At 47.8% G+C, this 13,406-nt stretch overlaps 1 protein-coding gene across 2 annotated transcripts in view; it reads left to right on the forward strand.

Annotated features, from left to right (window-relative positions):
• Positions 1-287: 287 nt before the first annotated feature.
• The window catches only part of LOC141085433 (cell adhesion molecule CEACAM1-like), a 91,523-nt gene continuing 78,404 nt past the window's right edge, over positions 288-13,406 (forward strand). For both annotated transcript variants that reach the window (XM_073570795.1, XM_073570796.1), the window contains exons 1-2: positions 288-363; positions 1,587-1,946. In XM_073570795.1, the coding sequence (XP_073426896.1) occupies positions 342-363; positions 1,587-1,946 (382 nt within the window). In that variant the 5' untranslated portion in view covers positions 288-341. The remainder of the gene's footprint in view (positions 364-1,586; positions 1,947-13,406) is intronic.

Here is a 13,406-nt window from a genome sequence, read left to right on the forward strand (position 1 = left end):
CACCAATTGTGCAAGTTTTGGTCTACTTATGATGTCAATTACAGGCCTCTCTCATCTTTTTAAGTGGGAGAACTTGCATAATTGGTGGCTGACTAAATACTTTTTTCCCCACTGTATCTGGGATAAGCGGTATCTAAAACAAAACTCTTTTAGACAGAATAATAATTCAGATTTCCACCATTATACATACTAATTTGTCAGGCTTTCACATGGTTAAAACATGACTTTCCGTCATAACATAATCACATTTAAAATAAAGGGTGTTGAGTTTTATTTCTCACAGGCAACTTCCTTATTCTATGAAATAACTAAAAGAGAAACACAACAATCCATTATCTGCAATGAGAAGGTTCCTAATAACAGGCAAGTATTATACACACCAATATTACATTATTGATTTAATGATAATTAGCAAGTGACTGTTCTGCCTCTAGCTACATATCGTTTCTATAAATAATTAAGTTTCATGTCTACAGGTCCCCATACATGTTGATAATGTAATGATGGTTCTCTGTGTCTAGCCGGTGGGACAGAACATACAAGTGTAATTGCCATCTAGTCATTTTGGATGTGAGCAATAGAGTACACAGTGTTAGCTTTAGTTACAGTGAATTGATGGGAAAATGTATTACTTCTTATATTTTTTATATCAGTCTGAGCCCTTTTGAAAATAATTTTTATTCCCTTGGCCACTCTTTTTTATACATCATGTTGCTCTCATTTCCCAAAACCTAAATCTGTTTTTGCTGCACTTAACAGCATAATTAGTATGGGAACTACCCTGAATCTCCTGTTCCATAACCTTTCATTTATACTCTTTTAAGTGAACGGTTCCTCTTCAATTGTATTCTAACAGCACGATAGGTACCATAAGAATTTTCCCTTTCCTACACATTCATGGAATGCTCTTGCAATTGTCCAAAAGGTTACCTTACCTGCTGTTAATTGGTGCCTGACGTCACACAGACATTATGGTAAGTTAAAGAAGGTGGTAATAGGCAGGGAAACAATCCGAGGAGACAGATGCTTGGGAAGTTCTCTGTCACACCCTGAGCACTTAATGCCTCATTTATATTATTATATTATAATGCTGATTACATGGGAATACAACAGATAACATGTATAAAGGTGTCAATTAATTTAGCATTGAGGGACCTTTTTCCTTTGAATTTTCTTTATTAAGTCTGTTTTTTTTAAATATATAAAAAATATACAAATTCTAGATTAAAGATTTTTCTGCTCCTGTTGTATACCCAGAAGCCACAATGTGTTCACTAAGGTCTAGATTGACCTAATGGACACCAAAATGATTGTCTTTTTATTTAACTTCAGGGGGTGTATTGGTCAATGTACCTTTCTTTTATCTGCGATAACAAATTAAAATGATGCATTATATGATACACAGTGGACGGAGTCATATGTCATACGGTGGCTTCATCAGGGGCTGCTATCAGTGGTCTATGTCATGTGTATGTGTCCAGTGTACACGGCAAATGACTATGCTAATATTGATAGTTTCTGATTTCATGAAAGGTTTTGTGTTAATGCAAAAATTGCAAAGTATGTGATGAAATTTTCTCTCTTAGTTCTCCTCGTCCTCACGATGGATGTGACCAGTGGACAGATCAGTATCCAACAGATTCCTCAGTATCCGGTTATTAATGGATCTGTCACCCTGAGCATTACTGGGATTACTGAGAAACTTGAGCATGTCACCTGGTATAAAGGACCAGATAAAACTCCTCAGTATCAGATCCTGGCATATTTTCCTGGTAATAATCCTCCCATATTAGTTCCTGGACTTCTGTACAATGATCGGATCTCGGCTTTCAATAACGGATCATTATGCATCAAAGATCTTCGTGTCACAGATGGGGGGAATTATATAGTGTCTGTACAGACGGTGACACCAGCAAAGGACATAAATGTGATCCTGGCTGTCTATGGTGAGTATCACTTTCTGTTCCCCCTTCTCTGTCTGTCACAAGTTCACACTGCGCCACATGTATGAGAACTGTCTCACGGAAAACTGTCCTCTTACAAATCACAGCCAATCAGATGTCAGCTTCTAATTCTTAACCTGCACTGGAGGAATGAACTGTGGGCTGTGATTGCCTGCTGAGAGCTACTCCTCATCCATGAGGCTCCATTAAGTATCCAACATCAGAATGGTTTTTCCTCTACATAATAATAATATAATAGTATAGATCAGTAATAGACGCACGCTCTCTGGTTATGATCTAAGGGCCCCGTCATACATAGCGATCTCGCTGGCGAGATCGCTGCTGAGTCACAAGTTTTGTGACACAACAGCGATCTCACCAGCGAGATCGCTGTGTGTGGCAGCAATCAGCGACTGACCCCCCTGCCGGTATCGCTGATCACTGTAGGAAAGCCCTGGACATTTTTTTGGTCGCTGGTCTCCCGCTGGCCAGCATGCATCGCTGCGTGTGACAGGCGGGAGACCAGCGATCAGCTGGTAACTAACGTACACATCGGGTATCCAAGGGATGTGCGTCCCTTAGATACCCGATGTGTATGTTAGTTACCAGCGCGCTGATGCAGGGAGCTGGTAACTAACGCACACATCGGGTATCTAAGGGACGCACGTCCCTTAGATACCCGATGTGTACGTTAGTTACCAGCTCCCTGCATCAGCGCGCTGGAAACTAACGTACCCAGCGACGCCGGGAGCTCGGTGTCACTGTGCTGATCGCTGGTGAAGCTGTCTGTTTGACAGCTCACCAGCGATCACATAGCGACTTACCAGCAATCCTGACACGTTGATATCGTTGTCGGGATCGCTGGTGAGTCGCTATGTGTGACTCCAGCTTAAGTCTTGCAGGAGCTGATGTAAGCTATCCTAACAATCATGACTTTTATATACCATTATAAGTGCGCCCCATTAGTGAGTACACCCATGATTGTTAATACCGGCTGTTACCATCAGTATTAGTGTTATAGAGTTATATCGAGTCCTTTTAAACTTAGGATGGTAAAGACCCGAAATGCACAATTTGGCAAGTTTTGCTGCATTTGGTCACGCTCCTATGAATATGTAACTACAAAACATGCAGCATAGAAATACTTAATAAAACAGTTATGGGCAGGAGTAAACGTGTCTTCTCATTCAGGGACAAGTTTCTACTTCCATTTTACCAGCGCCGATACAAATATGGCCATAATACAGTGACCACATAGCGGTCAGATATCAGGTCTACATGCGAGGCGAAAACCATACAGGAAAATGCAGAATTGATGAGATGCCTCTAAGGCAGAATACATACACCACCAGAGGACATGACGCCTCTCCGGGTCCATGTTAGTAAATACTGTTATTGCCTATTATATAATTCTACATTTCCTTTTCTTAGAATTTCACATTGTGTAATTTCTCTCTTATTATCCCAGGGAATGTTAGAGTAAGCTGAAATCTCAGTGTTTCTATTCCCCTTGTAAATAATTGGGTGTCCTTACAGTGTCTAATCTTGCAGCTCACTGTACTGCAGCTGTAGAGATAGAGGTAAAATTAATTAGCCATTGTTATTAAAAAAATAAGAAAAATTTCCATATACTGTACGTCAGCTCTTGTTCACACATATTCAGGAGGAATGAGAATAACATCACAACACATCTCCAAGAAAAAATGCTCCATAATTGTCTAAAGGGTAATACAAGGTTTAACAATAACAAATGCATCAGGAAAAGTAACAAATCTATGATATAACGGGCTAAGTGTCACTCTGTCTGAAGCCTTTATAGACTGCGCAAGCGCGACTCGCCTGCGCAGTCTGGCTCCAGACAGAATGAGGCATCCAGTGGTGAGGAGTGTGTATGGCGCCTGGAGATGGCGGTATGCATACATACCGCGATCTCTGGCGCTATACTTACATACTTACCTGACCGGGAGGAGCGTTGCCGCGGCGTTTCTCTTCAGCCGGAGACCGGGGCAGGAGTGAGACCGGAATCACGCATGCGCATAGCGCCATCCGGCGCCATTTTACTGAAGACACATTTGCAGTGTGTCTTCAGCAATATGGTGCTGGACAGCGCTATGGGCATGCACATACTCCAGACTCCTCCCCTGGCCTCCAGCAGAACGTGACAGTGATGGAGCTCAGGAAAGAAGGGTGAGTATAAATGGGTTTTTTTTGTATGTGTGTAGTTTAATAGGGATGAGGGGGACCATACATACCAGGAAAGGGTGGAGAGGGGACCATGCATACCAGTATTGGGGGGTGAGGGAATGATGCATACCAGGATAGGGGGGTGAAAGGATCATGCATACCAGGATAGGGGGGGTGAGAGGACCATGCATACTAGTACTGGGGGGTGAGGGGACCATGCATACCACGAAAGGAGGGTGAGGGGACCATGCATACCACGAAAGGAGGGTGAGTGGACCATGCATACCACGAAAGGGGAGTGAGGGGACCATGCATACCACGAAAGGGGAGTGAGGGGACTATGCATACCATGAAAGGAGGGTGAGGGGACAATGCATACCACAAAAGGGGGGTGAGAGGACCATGCATACCACAAAAGGGGGTGAGGGGACCATGCATACCACGAAAGGGGAGTGAGGGGACCATGCATACCACGAAAGGAGGGTGAGGGGACCATACATACCAGGAAAGGGGGTGAGGGGACCTTGCATACCAGGATAGGGGGGTGAGGGAACCATGCATACCCCAAAAGGGGGTGAGGGGACCATGCATACCATGAAAGGGGGTGAGGTGACCATGCATACCACGAAAGGAGGGTGAGGGGACCATGCATACCATGAAAGGGGGTGAGGGGACCTTGCATACCAGGATAGGGGGGTGAGGGAACCATGCATACCCCAAAAGGGGGTGAGGGGACCATGCATACCACGAAAGGGGAGTGAGGGGACCATGCATACCACGAAAGGAGGGTGAGTGGACCATGCATACCACGAAAGGGGAGTGAGGGGACCATGCATACCACGAAAGGGGAGGGAGGGGACCATGCATACCATGAAAGGAGGGTGAGGGGACCATGCATACCACAAAAGGGGGGTGAGGGGACTATGCATACCACAAAAGGGGGTGAGGGGACCATGCATACCACGAAAGGGGAGTGAGGGGACCATGCATATCACGAAAGGAGGGTGAGGGGACCATGCATACCACGAAAGGGGGGTGAGGGGACCATGCATACCATGAAAGGGGGTGAGGTGACCATGCATACCACGAAAGGAGGGTGAGGGGACCATGCATACCACGAAAGGGGGGTGAGGGGACCTTGCATACCAGGATAGGGGGGTGAGGGGACCATGCATACCACAAAAGGGGGTGAGGGGATCATGCATACCATGAAAGGGGAGTGAGGGGACCATGCATACCATGAAAGGAGGGTGAGGGGACCATGCATACCACAAAAGGGGAGTGAGGGGACCATGCATACCACGAAAGGGGAGTGAGGAGACCATGCATACCATGAAAGGGGGTGAGGGGACCATGCATACCACGAAAGGGGAGTGAGGGGACCATGCATACCATGAAAGGAGGGTGAGGGGACCATGCATACCATGAAAGGAGGGTGAGGGGACCATGCATACCACGAAAGGGGGGTGAGGGGACCATGCATACCATGAAAGGGGGTGAGGTGACCATGCATACCACGAAAGGGGGGTGAGGGGACCTTGCATACCACGATAGGGGGTGAGGGAATCATGCATACCACGAAAGGAGGGTGAGGGGACCATGCATACCACGAAAGGGGGGTGAGGGGACCATGCATACCATGAAAGGAGTGTGAGGGGACCATGCATACCCCGAAAGGGGGGTGAGGGGACCATGCATACCACGAAAGGGGAGTGAGAGGACCATGCATACCACGAAAGGGGAGTGAGGGGACCATGTATACCACAAAAGGGGAGTGAGGGGACCATGCATACCACAAAAGGAGGGTGAGGGGACCATGCATACCACGAAAGGGGAGTGAGGGGACCATGCATACCACAAAAGGGGAGTGAGGGGACCATGCATACCACGAAAGGAGTGTGAGGGGACCATACATACCACAAAAGGGGGGTGAGGGGACCATGCATACCACAAAATGGGAGTGAGAGGACCATGCATACCACAAAAGGGGAGTGAGGGGACCATGCATACCACGAAAGGAGGGTGAGGGAACCATGCATACCACGAAAGGGGAGTGAGGGGACCATGCATACCACGAAATGGGAGTGAGGGAACCATGCATACCACAAAAGGAGGGTGAGGGAACCATGCATACCATGAAAGGGGAGTGAGGGGACCATGCATACCACGAAAGGGGGACCATGCATGCCACGAAAGGGGGGTGAGGGGACCATGCATACCACAAAAGGGTGAGGGGACCATGCATACCACGAAAAGGGGGGTGAGGGGACCATGTATACCAGGATTTGGGGGATGAGGAGACCATGCATACCAGGATTGGGGGGTGAGAGGACCATGCATACCAGGATTGGGGGTGAGTGGACCATGCATACCAAGATTGGGGAGTGAGAGGACCATGCATACCAGGATAGGGGGGTTGAGAGGACCATGCATACAAGGATAGGAGGGGTGAGAGGACCATGCATACCAGAATAGGGGGTGAGAGGACCATGCATACCAGGATCGGGGGGTGAGTGGACCATGCATACCACGAAAGGGGAGTGAGGGGACCATACATACCAGGATAGGGATGAGGGAGTAACATGCATACCCGGATTGGGGGGTGAGGGGACCATGCATACCAGGATGAGGAATTGGGTGCCATGCTTACCAGAATTGGGGGGTGAAGGTACCATGCATACCAGGATAGGGATGAGGGGTGCCATGCACATACCAGGATGGGAGACCGTATACCAATTAAAATGCTCACCACCCTGGCGTAGACCGGGTTCATAGCTAGTCCTATATAAATATAGTGACTCACGAGTGACATGGTGGAATGTGTGCAGAACAGGCTGTCAAACAATATGCTGGGAGTCATGTAGTGAGTAGTGACTGTCACCAAACTGGCTCCGCCCTCATGACTGGAAGCAAGCAGCTGCAGGGAAGATATAACTTAAATTTCTCCCAGTAAGGCAGCCAGGCAGTATTGTAAACACTATTCATTACTACTATATCTATCTACTATTACTATACTAACAGGATCTCTTTAACCCCTTTGTGACCAGTTACTTCAAAGATTCTGGCACATGATAGGTGATTTAATCAGCTGTAAGGAGGTCAAGGGCCTCACCCTGTAAATGTTGATGTTTTCGTATTCTATTTGTACATGTATGTATGTCGTGTGCATGTGTGTATGCGGCCACACGACATTAGGTAGTTAGAGGAGTGGCTAGACAGGAGAAAAGAAGATAGTTTTCCCTCCACGAGTTAGTTGAGCCGGGGGTAGCTATACTGGACAGAAGTGAAGCACAGCGAATGCCTACAGCAGTAGCCAGTATGTAGTGGTACTGGAGGTCCTGCAGTTAGAGACTGGGAACTGTAGGACTAGGGAGATGGAAGAAGGAGTCTCAGTGGTCAAGTCAGCAAGCAAATGAGTCGCCCTCCCAGGGCTGTGGGGTACTCGGTACCGGGCCGGTCCTTCAGAGGGGAATGTCACAGCAGTGGTGACACGGTCCGTGGCCCTGGGCGCCCATGTAAAGGGGTAGAGTGGTTGAATAAAGTTTATGAATGATTCGTGACGCCACCTGTGGTGTTCGGCAATGAAGATGTTAAGCCGACGCTGCAGACAGATCCTCTGGGACAGATGGTGAGGTGAAGCACTGATGTTATAGCCCTCCACAGGCAGGGCTGTTGGTCCCAGAGCAGTGTAGATAGGTAATATAATATAAAAACCTCAGTGGCGCTCAAGTATATATAGGGACTCCAGAAGCAAAAGTAGAAAGACACCAGTCACCATAGATGTCAAAGGGAAAGTTTGTATAGATAAATGAATTACTACTGCGCTTAGAGTCACAGGTATCTATTGTCTTACTCAAATGGATTTTTTTTTTTCTCTTCAAATCCATTTGAGTAAGACAATAGATACCAGTGACTCTAAGTGCAGTAGTAATTCATTTATCTATACAGTGTAGATAGGTGTTGGGGACTATGGTGCAGTGTATGGCACAAGAATGTAGCAGTGCCGGAGAGTTTGTAGGAAGAAGGCAAGGACACAACAGGGTGTAGTTTCTTTACCTTTACTTTGCAAATGCAGTCCAGGATCCTGATTACAGATGGCACAGGAGCAGGCTAGCCTGGAAGCAACTCGGGGATCTCTCTATCAGATGGGTTGTGTAGTCTCCTTTCTAGCACTAGCTTGAGGTACATCCAGTACAGTGTTACACTGACGTTCCTCCTTATCTTCTCTTAGAACTACCTCGTATGGCAGACAGCTGTAGCCCTCTATCTCTCTTGGCTCACCGGTTGCTGTTGTGCCTCCGAGTCTTAGGTGGGAATAGAGCATTTACAGCTTCCTACTCCTCTGGTTTCTGTTGCAGGACCTTTAGTATCCATACAACCATGGAGACCAGGCTCCAGATCATGCGCTATCACTGGGAGGGAGCTCTTTCTTCTCAGCTCAACCTCCAGCTTCTCTCCACATGTCTTCAGTCTTCGCCCTCCTCACACTAACTGACTATTTCCCCTCCTGGCCCCCAGAGAGAAACTCTTCCCCTTAGTATTGGTTCAGAGCGCCCTCTGCTGGCCTGGAGTGGGAACGTGTTGCATGTAAATGATTAACTGTTAGAGAGACCCTTCCTTGCTTCCAAGCATGACATCACCCTCCTTGAAGGAAGGCAATGCCATTGTGGCGACCATACTCCTGGGGTCGCCACATTCCCCTCTAGTGCAAGTCAGCACTCCTGGGCTGATGAAAAACAAAAACACCATATAAACAAATAAACAATATGAAGGTTACAAGATTTAAAAATGGAAAAATTACAAAAACCAAAAGCTCCAAAAACAGTCCTGTGATAAGTCCAGCATCAACGTCCATGGTCCATTCCTGGGCAAATGGTGAACTATTTACAAGAGTAGTGACCACACATAGTCCTGTGGTCAAAATGTCCATAGAAACAAGTGGGAAAATTCAAAAAGGACAATCTTACAGAATATCTGTAGGCACAAAACTTGAACAGTTACATATATACATTTTTAACAGTTACATTACTTTAATTTGATTATACACAGAATCTAATGGGTGGTATACCTTGTGTAGTGTGGGTAGACCTGCGTAACTCTGGTATGGGTAAACTGGGTAGTATCCTGCGAACTCTTGGACTCAGCATGGGCATGACAGATTCACCACTGGGAGGGCGAGGGTTCTCTGGCTCCACTGCTAGTATGGCATCTGCTACCTGAACTTACTGATTTTCAGAGTTCTCTTGAGTCACGTCTTCTGGTACTACCAGTTGGGGAAATGTTACCACCGGCACCACTATGGCATCATTTACTTTAGTCCAATTGGCAGGTAATTCTCCAAGTATAGTGCTGACTTTTGCTTCTTCTTCCATGGGTTGGATGTTATTTTGTTCTTCCATTCTTTCTTTTAACTGGTCAGGGCATAATTTCAAATGATCCCTTGATATTGCTGCTGAGGTTTCTCCTCCATCCTTGCTAATAAGGCACACCTTGGTATTGTCAAAGTTTGAGGGTAGAATGGTGTAAGGTTCAGCTTCCCATTGGTCATCTAATTTATGCATTCTTCTTTTCCTCTTTAGGACTTGTTCTCCTGGTGTCAAGGGAACTGCAGGTGCATGATGGTTGTAGTGCCTTTCTTGTTTTTGTCTTGCTTGTGCTAGACTCTTCTCCACACACTCTTGTACTCTACGGTACTGCTGCTGTCTTTCTGTATCCCAGTCAACATCTGGGGATGTCACCTCAGGTGTAAGGACTCCCATGTCCAAATCAATAGGCAACTTGCCAGGCCTCACTCTCATTAGGTAGGCTGGAGTACAGTTGGTGGAATTCACAGGAATGTGATTGCAAAGGTCTACAAGATCTGGCAACCTTTCTGGCCACAGATTCCTCTCCTCCAAAGGCAAGGTTTTCAGCAGATCGATCACCACCTGGTTCATCTTTTCACACATGCCATTGGTCTGTGGGTGGTACAGTGTTGTCCGGATCTTCTTACAACCAAACAAGTTACAGAATTCCTGGAATACTTCCGCCTCAAAAGCTGGACCTTGATCTGTAAGTACTCTTTCGGGATATCCATGTGGTCTACAGAAGTGCTGCTGGAACGCTTTGGCTGCTGTCCTGGCTGTTTGATCCTTGACAGGCACTACTATCAGGAATCTCGAGTAGTGGTCCACGATGGTAAGAGCATAAATGTAGCCTGACCAGCTTGGGACCAGCTTCACATGGTCCAGGGCGACCAACTCGAGTGGCTGTTTGGTTACTATTGGCTGCAGAGGAGCTCTCTGGCTGTTTCGATCCTTTCTATGCAGGTTACATTGTCCACACTCCCGGCACCACTTTTCAATGGCTTTCCTCATACCAGCCCAGTAGAATCTCTCCCGGAGCAATGCTTCCAACTTCTTCCATCCAAAGTGGCCAGCTCCATTGTGGTATGCTTCCAAGACCATTGATGCCTCTCTCTTTGGGACTACCACCTGCCAGAGGAGCTAATGAGTGTGGGCATTGATACTCCTCCGACACAGCTTTCCTTCATAGATAAACAGCCGGCCTCTTTCCTTCCACAACTGCTGGGTTTCTTCAGGAGCATTCGACTCTGGGCGTGAGTCAGCTTGTGACAGTAGCTCCTTCACCGTGCGGACTGCGAGGTCACTATCCTGCATTTCTGCCCAGTCATGGGGCAATGGATTTAGAGTGACCTCTTTCAAGCCAGACCGTCGGTTTCTCACTCCTTGAGCACGTTGGGCAGCAATTGGCCGATGGAAGGGAGGTAACTCTATCTCTTCGAGAGCCTCAGGGTCTTCTCCTGCATCAGGCAGATTAGGCATTCTGGACAGCGCATCAGCATTGGCATTCTTGTGCCCTGCTCGGTACTTGATGGTAAACTCATAGTTAGATAGCCGAGCCCTCCATCGCTGCTCCAGTGCACCTAGCTTGGCAGTTTCCAAGTGAGTCAACGGGTTGTTGTCCGTGAAGATGGTAAACTTGGCTGAAGCTAGGTATTGCTTGAATCTTTCAGTCACAGCCCAGACTATGGCCAAGAACTCCAGCTTGAAGGAACTGTACTTGTCAGAGTTCCTTTCAGTGGGACGAAGCTTCCTGCTGGCGTAGGAGATCACTCTTTCTTTGCCATTCTGTACCATGTACCTGTGACAGTACTGATCCTAGTCCCACGTTGCTGGCATCACTATACAACACAGACGGTTTGTCATAATCTGGGTAGGCCAGAACTTCATCCCCTGTGAGAGCCATCTTCAGTCGAGTGAAGGATCTCTCCAACTCCTCAGTCCATTCAAAGGTGGAACTTTCCTGTTTGGCTTTCTTGGACTGCCCCACCAGAAGATTTTGCATAGGGGTGGCTAACTCCGTGAAGCCTTTGATGAACCTTCAGTAGTAGCCTACCAACCCAAGAAATTGGCGTACTTCATGGAGGTTACTGGACTTCTGCCAGTCCCGGATGACTGTGACTTTGTCCGGATCTGGTGCCACACCTTCTGCACTCACCACATGACCGAAGTAATGTACCTTGGGCTTCAGGAGGTGGCATTTGGAAGGCTTCACCTTCAGGCCAAAGTTGGACAAGGCTTCAAACAGCTCATTCAGGTGTTCCAGATGGTCTTCATAAGTCTTGGAGAAAACAATGACATCATCAAGGTACAACAGGACTGTCTCAAAGTTCATGTGTCCCAGGCAGCACTCCATCAGCCATTGAAATGTGTTAGGGTCAGCGGAACGCACCAGATATAAATAAAAGGAGGTGCGTTCGCCGCTCGGGGTTCACCGTGCGGTAGATGGTACGACCGCTGCTGGACAATAGCAGATGTTCCAAAAGGTGAAGTACTGCGCTCGGGTTAACGTCACCCGAACGTTAGGAGCGGCTCTGTTCAGACACAGAGTCGCTTGGCAGTAACAAATATAAGATCGCTGGCCCTGTTAACTTCACAGGAAGCCCAGCGGGTGGCGTTGCAGCCGCAACCACCAATGGACGCTGCTACCGCAGCGCGGCAATAACTAAAGCCGCTGGACGACGGCGCCGGAAGGCCGGACTCCGTCGGACGCCAGTGTGCAGTGCAGGAGGCACAGTGGCGTGTAGCTTGCCACAATCTGGAGCTGACTAACCAACACTCTGTCACCATTCGTATTATCAGAGGGAAGGGGTTTCTTAATAAGTCAGTCACCAGTCCACGCATCCATCACCATACACACACAGCATAGTATGCTACACAAGCGCATGGCCAAGCCGCCATGCGGGCTTTTTATAGCCATGCGCTTCCGGGACCTTCCAGTACCCTGGTAAGGACCAATCAGATCCGACACAGGACCTGAACATGAGGACTTAGCCTCTGGAGCGGTTCCCTGCAGAGCACGTTGCGCTACCATTGCTGCACCAGAGGTGGCAGCAACATCCAGGCTGTCAGAGCAAGTCTGAGCAGCATGCCTGGCTTGCTGTGATTGCTGAGCAGCACCCGGAGTGGTCGGAGGAGAATGGGAGAGCGCTGGATGTCTGGCTCTGGATACCTGCTGTGCAGTGTCAGGAATCCGACGCCTAACATTACCCCCCTCCTAAGGCCCCCTCCCCACTGCGCTCAAAAGCCGCGATCAGGAGCAGTCCGTGGATGTTTTCCACCGGGTCTGAGCCTTGGGCCCATGACCCTTCCAATCCACTAAATAAATTTTTTTTGCCACGGACAAACCTGCGCCCTACGATGGCATTAACCTCAAACTCGTCAGACGACAAGTCTGACGACCCGGCCAATGACACAGAAAACCGGCCATGTGAACTGGTTTGAGGAGGGACACATGGAACACTGTTGTGAGTTCATTTTCCCCTTCACCATTGAGGTCTGATGAACTCTCTCTTCTGGTGAAGGAAGGTAGTGAGGCTGATTACCAAGCACCTGTGCAGGATGATGATGACTGGGTGACTGGAATTGCTGACTGGATATAAGGCAGCCGACGCCCTTCTGCCTTGCTGGTGATCTCTCTGAGGGATTCTAGGAGACCCGTCTGATTCCTGCTCCTCAAAAGCTAAGTTTTCTGCTCTGCTTTTTGCATTTGTGTTTTGGTTTTGTTTTGCCTTGTTTTTCTGGATTTCTGCCATTACATGCTGGGGTGAGCTGAATTCCTTTTTGCTCTGTCTTCAGAAAATACCTGAGAACTGATATAGTCTTTTTGAAGCCTAGCATCTTCAGGGCTTTTTTCCCTATCAGTCTGTTGGCTCTTGTTTTGATAGGGTTTTGGCGGATTGCAGACAGCAGCTTTTCTATCCTTTCCTATTTAGTT

This window comes from Dendrobates tinctorius, unplaced genomic scaffold, assembly GCF_039654945.1.
Source record: "Dendrobates tinctorius isolate UK_male_01 unplaced genomic scaffold, ASM3965494v1 ptg000028l, whole genome shotgun sequence".
NCBI lineage: Eukaryota > Metazoa > Chordata > Amphibia > Anura > Dendrobatidae > Dendrobates > Dendrobates tinctorius.